This window comes from Phoca vitulina, unplaced genomic scaffold (genome assembly GCF_004348235.1).
Source record: "Phoca vitulina isolate PV1807 unplaced genomic scaffold, GSC_HSeal_1.0 scaffold25, whole genome shotgun sequence".
In the NCBI taxonomy this organism is placed as follows: Eukaryota; Metazoa; Chordata; class Mammalia; order Carnivora; family Phocidae; genus Phoca; species Phoca vitulina.
Genome location: NW_022589728.1, coordinates 4,557,913 through 4,574,388, shown reverse-complemented (window position 1 = coordinate 4,574,388; position 16,476 = coordinate 4,557,913). Strand labels below are relative to the sequence as shown.

Genomic DNA, 16,476 nt, shown 5'->3' with positions numbered 1-16,476 from the left:
TGGGTGAGCGTTGGATTTTGTCAGATCTTTTTTTTTATTGATATCATGAACATATGATTTGTTTTTTAGCCTGTTGATATCATAGATTCCACTAACTGATTTTGACTGTTAAACAAGCCTTGTATACCAGGAATAAATCACACTGGGTTATGGTATGTAATTGTTGTTATACATTGTTAGATTAAATCTGCTACTATCTACATCTACATGTATGAGAGGTATTGTTCAGTAGTATTATTCATAATTTCTTTTTTTTCCTCATAATTTCTTAACCTGGCTTGGCTTTAAATGTTTTATTTGCTTCTATTTTCTGGAAGAGGTTGTGGAGTCTTGCTTTTACTTTTTCTCTAAGTGTAAAGCACCAGTGAATCCATCTGTGCCTTGTGCTTTTTTTTTTGGAAGGTTTTTAAATTATTGATTTAATTTTTTAATAGATATAGGCCATTCAGGATATCTGTTTCTTATGTGAGTTTTGATAACTTGTGTCTTTAAAGGAATTGATTCATTCCATCTAAATCATGAAATCTCTGGGCCTAGAGTTGTTTATAGTATTACTTTTTTGTCCTTCTAATGTTCATAGGATTAGTAGTGCTGATTTTATTTATGATGTTGGCAATTTGTGTGTTTTCTATGTTTTCTTGGTTAGTTTCACCAGAGATTTATGAATATTATTGATATTTATAAATAATTAGCTTTTGTTTGTTTTCATTTTCTATTGTTTCCCAGCATTCAGTTTTATAGTTTTCTGTTATAAATTTCATGTCCTTTTTTCCCCATGTTTTGGGCTTAATTTTCTCTTATTTCTCTAGAAATTAGAGTTTTTCTAGAAACTAGAATTAGCTCATTTGAAACTAGAAAAATAAGAAACTAGGACAATTATAGCAACAAAATTAAACCTAGAATATGACAAAGAAAGGACATCATACGTTTAGAACAGAAATCAATAAAATTGAATATAGAAAAGCAAAAAGAAACCTCAATGAAAACAAAAGCTGATTTTTAAAAAAATCAGTAAGTTTCATAAATCCCTAGTGACACTAACCAGGATATAAAAGAGAGAAACACACAAATTTCCAATACTGATTTCATATCTTTCTTCATTTACAATATATGAATTTAATTCCATGAATTTTTCTTTAAGCATTCTTCTATTATACTAGCCAAATTTTGATGTTATATCTTCATTTTCATTTATTTAAAATAATGCATTTCTTTTCTATTTCTCTTTCTTTGATCCATGGATCATTTGAATTGTGTTTCCTAATTCGCAGATGTTTCTGTTATTGACTTTTAGTTTAATTCCACAGTAATCTAAAAGTGCACTTTGTATGATATCTATTCTTTTCTATTTGTTTAAGGTTGCATTATGGTCCAGGATGTCATAGATCTTGATGAATGTTTCCTGCTCTTTGGGACTCAGCTATGTCTCTGCTTCATAGATTTTAAATTTCCAGACCCAAACTAAAGGAGCACCCCTGTCTGGAAAATACTTTTCTTGTGGTAGAAGAAAAAACCCAATGTTGGGACTGGTGTTTAAAACTTTTCTTTAATATGACTCACATTAGTTCTGCTCATGTGTCATTGGCCAGGGTGAGTTATAGAATCAAACTTGATGTCACTGGGAGAGAGCTATACTACTCCCAGAGAGAGTGACCACAGAGGGGTCCATGGAGAAAGGCCCACTATACAGGACCATTGACTTTTGTGAACAGAACAAAGCAATCTATCACAAGCCACTTCCAGAGTGGGAAACTTTGGACACAAAATTGAGTGGGCTTTAGGGATAATTGCTACTTAATAGACCTGGTCTAAATTCAGTCAAATATTCCAGTAAATACTTGGGAATTTCAATACATTGTAATTAGTAAATTTTAGACTCAAAATAACTTTTAGTATATTTCTATAAAATGGAGTACTACTTTTTAAGGGACATACTTTCTCTCTGGATGAATTTTGCAAAAATTTTAAGTTCTTAGGTCATTTACTTTTATGATTGGATCTCTAAGTTTCCTTTAGGTGTTAGATATTCTTAAGTGAGAAAAGATTTATAAATTCAAATCTCCAGAATACTTCTTTTACTTAAAAGGAAAAAAACAAAAACAAAAACCTGTAAAAGAATGTATCTGGAAAGTCTCTAATGAGAACTGCATTAGTCTGCTAGGGCTGCTATAACAAAAAACACAACTGGACAGCTTAAACAACAGAAATGTATTGACATAATTCTGGAGGCCGGAAGTCCATGATAAGGGTGTTATCAGGGTTGATTCCTTCTGAAGGTGATAAGGGAGAATCTGTTCTATGTGTTTCTCCTAACTTCTGGTGGTTTGCTGGCAACCTTTGGTATTCCTTGTCTAATAAATATCTGCCTTCATGTTCACATGGTATTTTCCCTGTGTGCATGTCTGTGTCTAAATTTCACCCTTTTTATGAGGCTACCATTCATACAGGAATAGGAGCCCAGCCTACTCTGGCATAACTTCATCTTAACTAATTACATCTGCGATGCCCCTATTTCCAAATAAGATCACATTGTGAGGTACTGGGGATTAAGGCGTTGAGTTACAAAATTTTGGGGGTCACCACTCAACACATGAAAGGAAATATGAAAGTACGGATCCTACTAGTAGGCATCTCAACAATGACAATATTGTTATCAATATTGTCTGCTATGATTAAACAGCTACTTTGGGGAGAATGCAGTGATATGGGGTGGCTAAGCTTTTGACTAAGTTATTAACTTTGCAGAGCAAGTTAATAAATTATATAGAACAATAATTTTGGAGTCATTTAAGTCAAAATTTTACATAACTGTATATGATAAAAGTTTTACTTCTGGGAAAATAGAGTAGATGTGCTTTTGCCTATTCCTTGCAATGTACAACTAAAAACCTTAAACATCGTATATAAACAAACATAAGAAGACTCAGAATGGTGAAGAGAAGAAAGAAGTGACCTTGGGGCCCAAGGAACAACATGTTTTTGTTTCGTGGTTTTAGGTATTTTTGTTTTTTCCTCATGCAACCCAGTTTGGAGCTGAGTAGCTAGCTTGGCAACTCTGAAATGACATCAGGTAGAGAGGGAAAAAAGGCTGAATGAAACCTTACTCTCTCTAGGCAAAAGACTAAGAAACAGGCAGCCTAGTGATAGAGAAAACTTTTAGACAATAACCATCCTTCCCCAGCCAAACAACATAGACAAAACTTTGGCCCCACTGCCACCAATGCTAGCAAGCTCTGAATGAGGAGCCCAGACTTCCACCCACTCCAGCCTTTAATTAGGCATCATAACTCCCCCCATGAAGCTATTGTCATAAAAGGCCAAACAGGAAACCAGGATTTTCTTCTTTTTTAAGTGATCACAGTCAAAAGCAGTAAGAGACCTGTGGGGAGTTTTGACTTTCACTCTGACCTAACAATAATGAAGCACCACTCTCCTTCCCTACTGGGGTGGTGTCAGAAGAGGCCCAATGGAGAGTTAGGACTTCCACTACTTCCCACTGGTAATGAAATCACCCTTTCCCCTCCATCCCCCCATGGTCAGTGGAGGCCATGTGCAGAGCAGTAAAGAATGTACCTACCTCTCCCAGCTAAGGAAATATAAGTGGAGGCCCAACAGGGAGCCAGGACTTTCAACTCCATATAGGATTAATGAAGAGAACTTCCTTGGGCATTGACAGAGGCCAAGTGGGGGACACAGACTCCTACTTCCACATGGCAGCAACAGTGTGGTGCCCTTCTTCTGCTAGAGCAGTTTCAGAGGAAAACACCTACAACAGAAGGTTTAATAACATCCAAATTCTCATACCATAACACTCAATGTGTCCTTATTTAAATAGAAAATTATTCATTATGCCAAGAGCCAGGAAAATCTGAAATGGAGAAAAAAAAAAAAAAAAAAGACCGTGGATTCCAACACTAAAGTGATAGAGATATTACAATTATGTGACAGGGATTTTAAAGCAGCCATCAGGAAATCAAGAAATAGAACACAGAAAAGTGAAAAACAGAAAGAACAAATGGTAAACAAAGAATAAATTGTATATTTAAGCTCTAACATATCTAATCATATTAAATGTAAATGTTCTAAATATACCAATTAAAAGACAGATATTAACAAACTGTTTAAAAAAGCATAACCTATATTTTATGCTGTCTATAAGAAACTGACTTCAAATATAACAATATAGGAAGGTTGAAATTGAAATGGTGGAAAAATATATATTATGCAAAAATTAATTAAAATAAAGCAGGAGTGGCTAAGTTAATTTCGGATACAATAGATTTCAGAGGAAGGATTACCAAGACAATTATACAATGATAAAAGAACCAACCACAAAGAAGACAAATCTTATATATACATGCACTAACCAAGAGAACTGCAAAATATTTGAAATATATGAAGCAAAAACTAATAAAACTGAAAAGAGAAATAGTCAAAACTATTTAGTCAAAACTTCAACATCCCTATCTCAGCAGTACAGAAAATATCTAAAAAGAAAAGTCAGCAAGATTTAGAAGAATGCAAAAATGACTACAAACAATAGAATCTAACTGACGTATTTATACAGCACACTCAATCTAACAATAACAGAACACTCCCTTGATTCAAGTGCCTACTTCTAGTACCAAGATAGACTTTATTCTGGGTCATAACAGAAACCTTAATAAATTTAAAAGAATTCAAGTTATGCAGAGCATGCTTTCTGAACCCAACACAACAAAACTAGAAATAAGAGAAAGACAACATGACAATGACCAAATATTTGGAAAGGAAACAATGTACTTTTGAAGAGTTGATGAGTCAAAGAGGAAGTCTCAAGGGGAATAAAAAAATACATTGAACTGAATGAAAATGAAACATAAATTAGCATAAAGCAGCACAGAGAGGGAGATTTATAGCCCCTAATACAATAGAAAAGAGGGAATGTCTTTCAAATCAATACTCAAAGTTTCTACCTCAAGAACATGGAAAAGTAACACCTAAATAAACTCATGGCAAAAAGAAAGAAGGAAAAATCGTCACATCTAAATTTGACAACTTAGATCAACTCCTTGAAAAACACAAACTACCATGATTCACCCAATATAAAAATAGATAACTTGAATAGCTTTAAAGCTGTCAAGGGAATTGAATTATTAATTAAAAAAAATCTCCTCCCCAAATCCCCATATGCAGATGGCTTCAAATGTGCAGAAGTCTACCAAATATTTAAAGAAAAATTCACAGAAATTTTCCCATAATAGCAGAGGAGAGAATACTTTCAATTCATTTTTTTTTCTTTCATTTTATTAACAGCAGTAGGGAAATCACTTGCAGTGTCACATAGATAATGCATAGTAAAGACTGCTCTCAAGAGTAGATTTTCTGAAAATCTTTTCACTAGAGAGAGAATTTACTGTTTCCATGGGAGGTAGAGGGGCTGGAATATAAGCGCTGACAGTTGTTTGTTTTCTGTGTTTTGTTTGTTTGTTGTAATGCAAGTGCCTGACTTAAACTTTGTTGAGGCATCAGTTTCAAAGAGGCATAGGCTACCTTGAATAAATACATTGCCAACTACACCACCAGATAAACAGCTAAGCCACCTCTCCCCACAGAGGTTTCTTTGATTTCATGTTTGTTTTGTTTTGTTTTGAAGGGCATGAATGAGAGAAATAGGAAAAAAATAGCATACAGAGATATGTCTTCAGTTATGTAAGGAATATGGCTATTCAGTACATATATTTTTGGAAAAAGAAAGACCATAAATTCTCTGATTAAAAAAAAATAAATAAACATCTTGGTTGATTTCTGTAATAGACCACGTGGGCAACTTGTCTTTTCTTTGTATTTTAAATTTCTGCTCTTATGTTTTAAATTCACCAATAAGAAGCAGGCCCTCAAAACTCTAGACCCCCACTCTTTTTTTTTTATTATGTTATGCTAATCACCATACATTACATCATTAGTTTTTTTTATTATTATGTTCATCACCATACATTACATCATTAGTTTTTTTTTTTTATTATTGTGTTATGTTCATCACCATACATTACATCATTAGTTTTTGATGTAGTGTTTCATGATTCACTGTTTGCGTATAACACCCAGTGCTCCATGCAGTACGTGCCCTCTTTAATACACATCACCAGGCTAACCCATCCCCCACCGCCCTCCCCTCTAGAACCCGCAGTTTGTTTCTCAGAGTCCATAGTCTCTCAATTCATTTTTGAAGATAGTATTAATATAATATGGAAACTAGACAAAAACAGTGCAAAAGAAGAAAACCACATACCAATATCCCTCATGAATATGGATGCAACAACTTTTAACAAAATATTAGCAAAGAGAATATAGCAATACATAAAAAGAATTATACAACATAATTAAGTGGGGTTTACTTGAGGAATTCAAGGCTGGTTTAATGCTCCAAAATCAATTAATTAATGTAACCTGCTGTATTAATAGGCTAAATGGTGAATGGTTGATTGCTTTCCTCCTACTATTGCCAATAAAGTAAGGATGTCCATTCTCACCATTCTTATTAAACAGAGTGCTGAAAGTTCTTCCTGATGCAATAGGGCAAGAAAAGGAAAATGTCTTCAGATTGGAAAGGAAAAAAGAAAACTATTTTCAGATGATATAGTTATCTCTTAGAAAATTGCAAGGACTCTATTAAACAACTCTTAGAATTAATAAGCAAGTTCATCAACATCACAGGATAGAAGATACACAAGATAAACATACAAAAATAAATTGTACTTCTGTATACTAGCAATAAGTACATGGGAAAACAGGGAAAGGAAAGTTATCGTCCAGCATGTTCTCTGACTCCCCACCAAAGTGCCTCTTATTCTCAAGACTTTGTGATTAACTCCATAACAAAATTTCATCATGCATTTTATCTCTTACATTTATGGTACATAGACAGTTCTCAGACTATTTCCCTTAAAAAGTTTCTTTGTCATTTGAAAATATATTATTGCTCTAAGTGCCTGAAGTTTACAATAGATGTGTTGCTGTCATTTGTCTAGTTTGCTTTTCTATACTTTTCTCCTTGAGGACAGAAGTTACCACCTAAATATCTTTTCTATATCTTAGAATTGCCTCTACTCTTTTTTATTTTTGGAACTTATTCAACTTCACTAATGTTTTACATGTTCTCAGTATTTTTAGAAATAAAAGTGTTTTTGTTTTTTTGTTTGTTTGTTTGTTTTACTCTTCTAGGCCATAATCACTAATATTTCTACAGAATTTTATGATTTTCATCTTTCACACCCATGACCCTGCTCAGGCAATGACTAACTCAGTTCACATCTAGTCATTGTAAAACCCTATCATTCCTGCCTCCACCATAATTTTTAATTTATCTTACCATCATCTCCATTATCACTACTTAGAAAAAGCCAGAGATTTAGTCTTTTAGTTCATCAGTGTTTACCTGGCATATATTGGATATTTAAGACTCCTATTGGGTAATGAATAAATTAAGGAACAATGGATGTCACATCCCAAGTGTAGGCATTGTAATACTAAATTACCCCAAAGGCCCATCCTATTGTCCTACTTCAACACAAATGTAGTAAAACATTATACACAGATTTATTTATTTATTTATTTATTTATTTATTTATTTATTTTTACACCAAGACTTTGTATCCTCAATGAATTCCAAGTTCATGGGTATTCTTGGCTCTGGAACATGTAGTCCTAACCCATCTTTTTTTTTTTTTTTAAGGCTTTAATTTAATTTATTTTATTTTTTAAAATTTTTTATTAACATAAATGTATCATTTGTTTCAGGGGTACAGTCTGTGATTCATCAGTCTTACAGAATTCACAGCACTCACCATAGTACATACCTTCCCCAGTGTCCATCACCCAGACACCCCATCCCTCCCACCCCCTCCCTCCAGCAACCCTCACTTTGTTTCCTGAGATTAAGAGTCTCTTATGGTTTGTCTCCCTTTCTGGTTTCATCTTGTTTCATTTTTCCTTCCTTTCCCCTATGATCTTCTGTCTTGTTTCTCAAATTCCTCATATCAGTGAGATCATATGATACTTGTCTTTCTCTGATTGACTTATTTTGCTTAGCATAATACCCTCTAGTTCCATCCACGTCATTGTAAATGGCAAGATTTCATTTTTGATAGCTGCATTATATTCCATTGTATATATACCACATCTTCTTTATCCATTCATCCATTGATGGACATCTAGGCTCTTTCCATAATTTGGCTATTGTGGACATTGTAGCTATAAACATTGGGGCACATGTGCCCCTTCAGATCACTACATTTTTATCTTTGGGGTAAATACCCAGTAGTGCAATTGCTGGGTTGTAGGGTAGCTCTATTTTCAAATTTTTGAGGAAGCTCCATATTGTTTTGCAGAGTGGCTACACCAGCTTGCATTCCCACCAACAGCATAGGAGGGTTCCCCTTTCTCTGCATCCTCGCCAACATCTGTCATTTCCTGACTAGTTAATTTTAGCTGTTCTGACTGGTGTGAGGTGGTATCCCATTGAGGTTTTGATTTGGATTTCCCTGATGCTGAGTGATGTGGAGGACTTTTTCATGTTTCTGTTGGCCATTTGGATGTCTTCTTTGCAGAAATGTCTGTTCATGTCTTCTGCCCATTTCTTGATTGGATCATTTGTTCTTTGGTTGTTGAGTTTGATAAGTTTTTTTATAGATTTTGGATACTAGCCCTTTATCTGATATGTCATTTGCAAATATCTTCTCCCATTCTATCAGTTGTCTTTTGGTATTGTTGACTGTTTCCTTTGCTGTGCAAAAGCTTTTTATCTTGAAGTCCCAATAAATCATTTTGGTCCTTGCTTCCCTTGCCTTTGGTGGATGTTTCTAGGAAGAAGTTGCTGTGGCTGAGGCTGAAGAGGTTGCTGTCTGTGTTCTCTTCAAGGATTTTGATGGATTCCTATCTCACATTTAGGTCTTTCGTCCATTTTGAGTCTATTTTTGTGTGTGGTATAAGGAAATGGTCCAGTTTCATTCTTCTGCATAAGGCTGTCCAATTTTCCCAACACCATTTGTTGAATAGACTGTCTTTTTGCCATTGGACATTCTTTCCTGCTTTGACAAAGAGTAGTTGACCATAGAGTTGAGGGTCCATTTCTGGGCTCTCTATTCTGTTCTATTGATCTATGTGTCTGATTTTGTGCCAGTACCATACTGTCTTGATGATGACAGCTTTGTAGTAGAGCTTGAAGTCCGGAATTGTGATGCCACCAGCTTGGCTTTTCTTTTTCAACATTCCTCTGGCTATTCAGGGTCTTTTCTGGTTCCATGCAAATTTTAGGATTATTTGTTCCAATTCTTTTGATTCAGATTGCATTAAATGTGTAGATTGCTCTAGGGAGCATTGACATCTTCACAATATTTGTTCTTCCAATCCATGAGCATGGAACGTTTTTCCATTTCTTTGTGTCTTCCTCAATTTCTTTCATGGAACATTTTCTTTCTTTCTTTCTTTTTTTTTGTATTTATTTATTTATTTATTTATTTATTTATTTATTTATTTATTTTATTGTGTTATGTTAGTCACCATACTATACATCATTGGTTTTTGATGTGGTGACCCACAATCCATTGTTTTCGTATAACACCCAGTGCTCCATGCAGTACGTGCCCTCCTTAATACCCATCACCAGGCTAACCCATCCCCCCACCCTCCTCCCCTCTAAAACCCTGTTCGTTTCTCAGAGTCCATAGTCTCTCATGGTTCATCTCTCCCTCCAATTCCTTCCCCCACATTTTTCCCTTCCTTCTCCTAATGTCCTCCATGCTATTCCTTATGTTCCACAAATAAGTGAAACCATATGATAATTGACTTTCTCTGCTTGACTTATTTCACTTAGCATAATCTCCTCCAGTCCCATCCATGTTGATGTAAAAGTTGGGTATTCATCCTTTCTGATGGCTGAGTAATATTCCACTGTATATATGGACCACATCTTCTTTATCCATTCATCTGTTGAAGGGCATCTCGGCTCTTTCCACAGTTTGGCTATTTTGGACATTGCTACTATGAACATTGGGGTGCATATGGCCCTTCTTTTCACTACATCTATGTCTTTGGGGTAAATACCCAGGAGTGCAATTGCTGGGTCATAGGGTAGCTCTATTTTTAGATTTTTGAGGAACCTCCACATTGTTTTCCAAAGTGGCTGTACCAACTTGCATTCCCATCAACAGTGTAAGAGGGTTCCCCTTTCTCCACAACCTCTCCAACATTTGTTGTTTCTCTCCCTGCCCGTTTTTGCCATTCTAACTGGTGTAAGGTGGTATCTCAATGTGGTTTTGATTTGGATTTCCCTGATGGCTAATGATGAACATTTTTTCATGTGTCTGTTAGCCATTTGTATGTCTTCTTCAGAGAAGTGTCTTTTCATATCTTCTGCCCACTTTTTGACTTGATTATTTGTTTTTTGGGTGTTGAGTTTGAGAAGTTCTTTATAGATCTTGGATACCAGCCCTTTTTCTGTAGTGTCACTTGCAAATATCTTCTCCCATTCTGTGGGTTGCCTCTTTGTTTGGTGGACCATTTCCTTTGCTGTGCAGAAGCTTTTTATCTTGATGAAGTCCCAAAAGTTCATTTTTGCTTTTGTTTCACTAGCTTTTGGAGATGTATCTTGAAAGAAGTTGCTGTGGGCGATGTCAAAGAGGTTACTGCCTATGTTCTCCTCTAGGATTTTGATGGATTCCTGTCTCACATTGAGGTCTTTCATCCATTTTGAGTTTATCTTTGTGAATGGTGTTAGAGAATGGTCAAGTTTCATTCTTCTGCATGTGGCTGTCCAATTTTCCCAGCACCATTTATTGAAGAGACTGTCTTTTTTTCCTGCTTTGTTGAAGATTATTTGACCATAGAGTTGAGGGTCCATATCTGGGTTCTCCATTCTGTTCCATTGGTCTATATGTCTGTTTTTGTGCCAGTACCATGCTGTCTTGGTGATCACAGCTTTGTAATATAGCTTGAAATCGGGCAACGGGATGCCCCCAGCTTTGTTTTTCTTTTCAACATTTCCTTGGTGATTTGGGGTCTTTTCTGGTTCCATACAAATTTTAGGGTTTTTTGTTCCAGCACTTTGAAAAATGCCATTGGAATTTTGATCGGGATGGCATTGAAGGTATAGATTGCTCTGGGTAGCATAGACATTTTAACAATGTTTATTCTTTCATGGAACATTTTCTATTTCTTTGTCTCTTCCTCAATTTCTTTCATGAGTATTCTATAGCTTTCTGAGTACAGATCCTTTTCCTCTTTGGTTAGATTTATTCCTAGGTATCTTATCTAGCCCATCTTTTTATCTAATTTCCAAATAACCTTTTTCACATGTTTCATGTTCTTTTTTTTAAAGATTTTATTTATTTTGTCACAGAGAGAGAAAGCACAAGCAGGGGGAGCTGGAGAGGGAGAAGCAGGCTCCCCGCTGAGCAGGAAGCCCAATGCGGGGCTCAATCCCAGGACCCTGGGATCATGACCTAAGCTGAAAGCAGACTCTTAACCGACCAAGCCACCCAGGTGCCCCTTGTTTTTGCCCAACTTACATACTCACTGTTCACCCTCCCCTCTTATTAGCTTCCTTCACACACTTTCCCTTCCGCTGAAATGTACTACAAATACTACCATGACCAAATGCTATCTTTATTCAAGGCCTAACACAAGTTCCATTTAAATTATAAATTCTTCCCTGATTATTCCATTTTCTGCTCCATTTTTCTAAAAATAATCCGTGTTAAAGAGGGCACGTACTGAATGGAGCACTGGGTGTTATACGCAAACAATGAATCATGGAACACTATATCAAAAACTAATGATGTAATGTATGGTGATTAACATAATAAAAAATAAAAAAATAACCGTTTTTCCTTGAAATCCCATCTCATTGTGTATATACTCTTTTAGCACACAACATCTGGACTTGTATCATATTTATTTTTTACAGAAATTCACTCTTCCCTACCACATTGCAGACCCCTTAAGAATAGAAACCCAGGAGTATTTATCATTGTAGTCTCCCCTAGGACTAGGTGACAAATAGCAGGTGCTCAGTAACCATTTAAAAATAAATCATTGCTTTTATGGTCTTTAAGGCATCCAGTCTGGTCTATTGTTTGTCTCCAAAATTTTCTTGGGCACAGTAATTTCTGTCACATACAAGTAATCATGGTCAAGTATTTGAAATTATTTTACCATTTCCAACCAAATAACAGAGTTCAGAGAATCTGAAAGGAACATTCACTAGAGGATAAAAGCATAATGATTCTTAGATATACATTAGAAATTTCTTTTGAAAATATGCGATCTAGTCCTAATGATGCATATATTCATTTGCTAGCATAGCTATAACAAATACCACAGGCTAGGTGGCTTTACAACAGAAATTAATTTCTCACAGTTCTGGAAGCTGGAATTCCCGGATCAAGGTGTTGACAGGGTTGGTTTCTCCTGAGGTCTCTCTCCTTGGTTCGTATCTTCACACAGACTTCCCACTGTGTCTGGACTCTAATCTCCACTTCTCATAAGGACAGAGTCACACTGGATTAAGTCCCATCTCTATGACCACATTTTAAGTTAATTACTTCTTTAAGGACTTTATCTCCAAACACAGTCACATTCTGAGGTATTGGGGGTTGGAGCTTCAACATATGACTTTCGGGGGATATGGTTCAGCTCATAGCATTGCAGCTGCAACCTTCATAAGTCATTCAGTGCTCTTGGACTTAGCTTTTTCTTTTGTAAAACTGCATATTTTCATCCTTTCTAAAATTCCTCTCAATTCAGTATCTTTAATTTCTCTATGGATCATTACTCTTTTATAATGCATTCTCTAGAATGTATCTTACTGAATGTCACCATCCTTCATGCACCTTATGAAACCTGGACCTTTGCAGTCATCTTGCATTCTTCTTTCTCCCCTACCCTCAATCCAACCAAACACCTCTACCTGCTCAATGGCTCTTCCTGACTCTCACTTCTTCCTTTCTCAGCTGAGCCCATGTGGATCTTCTTGAAGTTTCTCTGCTTTCACTAGTCTGTCTTCATATTGCCATTATGTGATCACTGCAATTTTTTCCCCATTGTCTAGAGACTATAATATCTAAATGAACTTATAAGACTGTTAAGGTCCTAATTTTCTTTGCTGCCTTGATTCCCACCAACACTCCCCCTGTGCCTTTTACCCTCCACAGCAGTTTATGTTCCTGAGATACTGACCTGTTTGTGGTGCCCATGCTTTGGCCAAACTTTTTCCCTTTTGTCTGAAATGCCTTTTCCCCTGCTTGTTCTTCTGAATGATTTTGTTATGTCTACTTACAGTTCAAATGCTTTTTCCCATGTGAGGTCTCCCTTACTTCCTGAGGCAGAACCAAGAGAAACTTGTCTTCTGCTCTCCTTCTGCTTCTGATATACCATCATTATCCAATTGGCTTAACACTGTGATTTATTGATCTGTCATTCCACTAAGTCTTAAGCTCCTTGAGACCTTGGATTGCTTGCTTTATCTTTGAAGTCTAATAAACATTTGTTTAGGGAATGCTGTTTATGAAAACCTAAGTACAAAGATTAAGTAAAATATAGGTTTGTTGAATTAATGTTAATATCTATTAAGATTTTAAAAAATATATAACTCTACTCATTTGGTTTTAATTCCATTCTTTTAAAACTTACCTATTTCAGATATTAGATCCATATTCAATATTTTGTCACATATAGGGAACTATTTATTAGCTTAGACACTGGATAACTTGGATTCATTAAGTTTTGGGTAAAAAAAAGTTAAGAAAAATTATGTTGGCTTTGAAGTTTCTTTTGCTCTCTAGGTGTGTGCTTACAGAATAGAGCATTTCATCAAACTATGTTAGTTATCTGCTTGGTTGGTACTATTTCAATTCCCACATTCCTTTCCTTCACCTCCTTTTTTAGATAAACAAGCTGGAGGCACGCCTCAGGCAGGTGGGATGCACAGATGATAAAGGGATTCGAAGAAAAGACAATGAACACTGGATGAAAGAAGACTGCATTAGCTGTATGTGTAAGGTATGTGTTGCTAGAAGTTTTTCCATCTTCATCCTCCTGTTTTACTTCTGCTAGCCTGCCAGTTGAGACAAACCTGAAAAATTCAAGAGAGAAAAATGTTCTTTTTGTGAACAGATTCTAGGCATATTTTTTAAGGTCAAGATATTGATGTGAGATTTTGAGGTTTCTGATTATTGATATAAATATGCCACTATCTCATGAACACTTGCCAAATACCATGGGGCTTTTCACATTTTCACTAATAACTGAGAGAGCTGACACTCGGGATGTTTAATGAGCTTCGCCCAAGATTACACAAATAGAGGCAGAAATGGGACTTGAATTCATCTCCTTATTCTCCAGTCAGGCTCACTACAAAAGTTGCCTGAAAGCATTTGGTAAATATTAAAAAATGTTATCATGGTACCCCCCAAAAGAAAAAAGCTCAGTCTTTAGTTTGTTTTTTGGACAGAGCTGATACCAATCACTCCTGCCTCTCTCCACACTTCAGGCCCTCCGGTTTGGGAGGTAACATTTTATAGGCCAGTACTTCCAGCCTTGCTTTTACATGATGCAAATGTAGAAATAAAGCATTGATAGGAACTACATGTATAAATTAGCTCATACCATGGGTAATTTTTATTATATTGAGATAGTCAGCCAATCAGATTACATATTATAAGAAACTTTTAAAAAGGTAATTCCACTATAAGAAACATGGGAATAATCTTTGAATGTTGCCTTTCAGAGTGGCCAGGTCACCTGTATGGTGGAGACTTGTCCTCCGGCTCCATGTCCCAGTCTTGAATTGGTGAAAGGAACCTGCTGTCCAGTTTGCAGAGACCCGGGAATGCCAGCTGATTCCCCAGAGAACCGCTAAGCAATTTACTGCTCTTGAGCCCTGAATGGGGAATTTCTCAGGAAAAGGCAGTCAGGCACTTTTATTTAACCTGCGGTCACACTCCTGGCACAGAAATCACTGATCTAAAACAAATTAGCTCATTTAACCCTTCAACATACTGATGATCTTGCGTCTTTTCATTTTCTAACATACCTTGAAGTAATGCAAAATTAATGTCTATAAAGAAGATAGGGATTACTTTATTGTGAGAAATATTTCTTATTGTAAGCTACCAGTTTTACATACTGTACAGGGAAATAAAAATAATTTCATGCAATATTTTTTTAAAAATCTGAGTATTGTGGAAAATCTCTTATTTCAAAATTCAGAGAGATTATATGATCTCCAGGAATTTTGAGAGAATGGGTTTTGCACTCAGAGAAAACATCTGGAAAGATCTGTGATAACTTTGGCACATGTAATACATGCTGCTTCCCTCACTCCGTCTCTCACATCTAGAACTTAGATAATGGCCAAATATTTCTGGAAAGGCACTTACCTTAACCATCAGTAGGCTCTAACTTCTAGAACATTAGGGAAAAGTGAGTGAAGGTATCATTATTTGGAGGAGCTTGCCATTTTTACATTTGGCTAGAAAATACAAACACTATGAGGGGAAGATCCTTCAAAGGAGCCTTGCTCAATCTCTACCTTTCCATCACTTGTCATTATTATCACCAGTGAGATGTCGAAATTGAAATTTATCAAGTCTGAACAATTCAGGAACAAGCTGAGTTTACTATCAGAAAAATTGGAAATGTTTTTGACTTTAACAAAAGGTGTTGCTATGAGGTTTCTTCTAATTTTGGCACTCTGTTATAGCATTTAAAATACAATCCAATAGACAATAGGTTAGCTATATTCAGAATTGAATATTTAGTAAATTAGGTGAGTTTCACTTAATAAATTCTTTTAAACTATGGTGCAGCCACAGTATTTGGGGTTGGTTGCAGTTGTTGGTAGATTTGTTTAAGAAATTCTTTGTTCCAGGACTTTTGAGGAGAGACTTCATGTAGTGTCCTGCCCAGAGGGGCTCTCAGGGTGATAACTCTACTGTTTTCCAATTACAAAATAAACATTTATCACCAGGCACAAAATCTCCCAATATTTAGAAGTATTATGTAAAATACAGTATTCATTGTAGTGAAAATATTTTCATGGTTTTAATATTATGAGTGAGGAAAGATGTTTTCAGAGTTTGATAATACAGGTCATTATTTTAAAAACGTATTGGTGATTTCCTCCCAAGATACAAAATAATTTTTTACTAAAAAGTTTAAGGACAAAACTATATGTCCTAAAAGTTTGATGTTTGTTGCATTTTTAAGTCCAAAATAATTTCTAATTATATTTCATTTTGAAAGACAAAATGTAACAAGTCCCAAAAGCTTGACATTTGTTGGCCTTTCAAAACCCAACAAAGTGAAATGAAGCTAAACCTCATGGAAGTATAATTAGTTCCTCTGAAGCTACAGTAAACATATTGCAAATTACAATAACACATGTAATAGTTTAGGTTTCTCATCATGTTCATTTGCCATTTTATCATTTTATTAAAG

At 35.6% G+C, this 16,476-nt stretch overlaps 1 protein-coding gene across 1 annotated transcript in view; it reads left to right on the top strand.

Annotated features, from left to right (window-relative positions):
• PXDNL (peroxidasin like) overlaps positions 1–16,108 on the top strand; it is a 453,123-nt gene extending 437,015 nt beyond the window's left edge. Inside the window, exons 22-23 of the mRNA XM_032421891.1 lie at positions 13,924–14,037; positions 14,765–16,108. Coding sequence (XP_032277782.1) covers positions 13,924–14,037; positions 14,765–14,896 — 246 coding nt within the window. The 3' untranslated portion in view covers positions 14,897–16,108. The remainder of the gene's footprint in view (positions 1–13,923; positions 14,038–14,764) is intronic.
• The last annotated feature ends 368 nt before the right edge of the window (positions 16,109–16,476 follow it).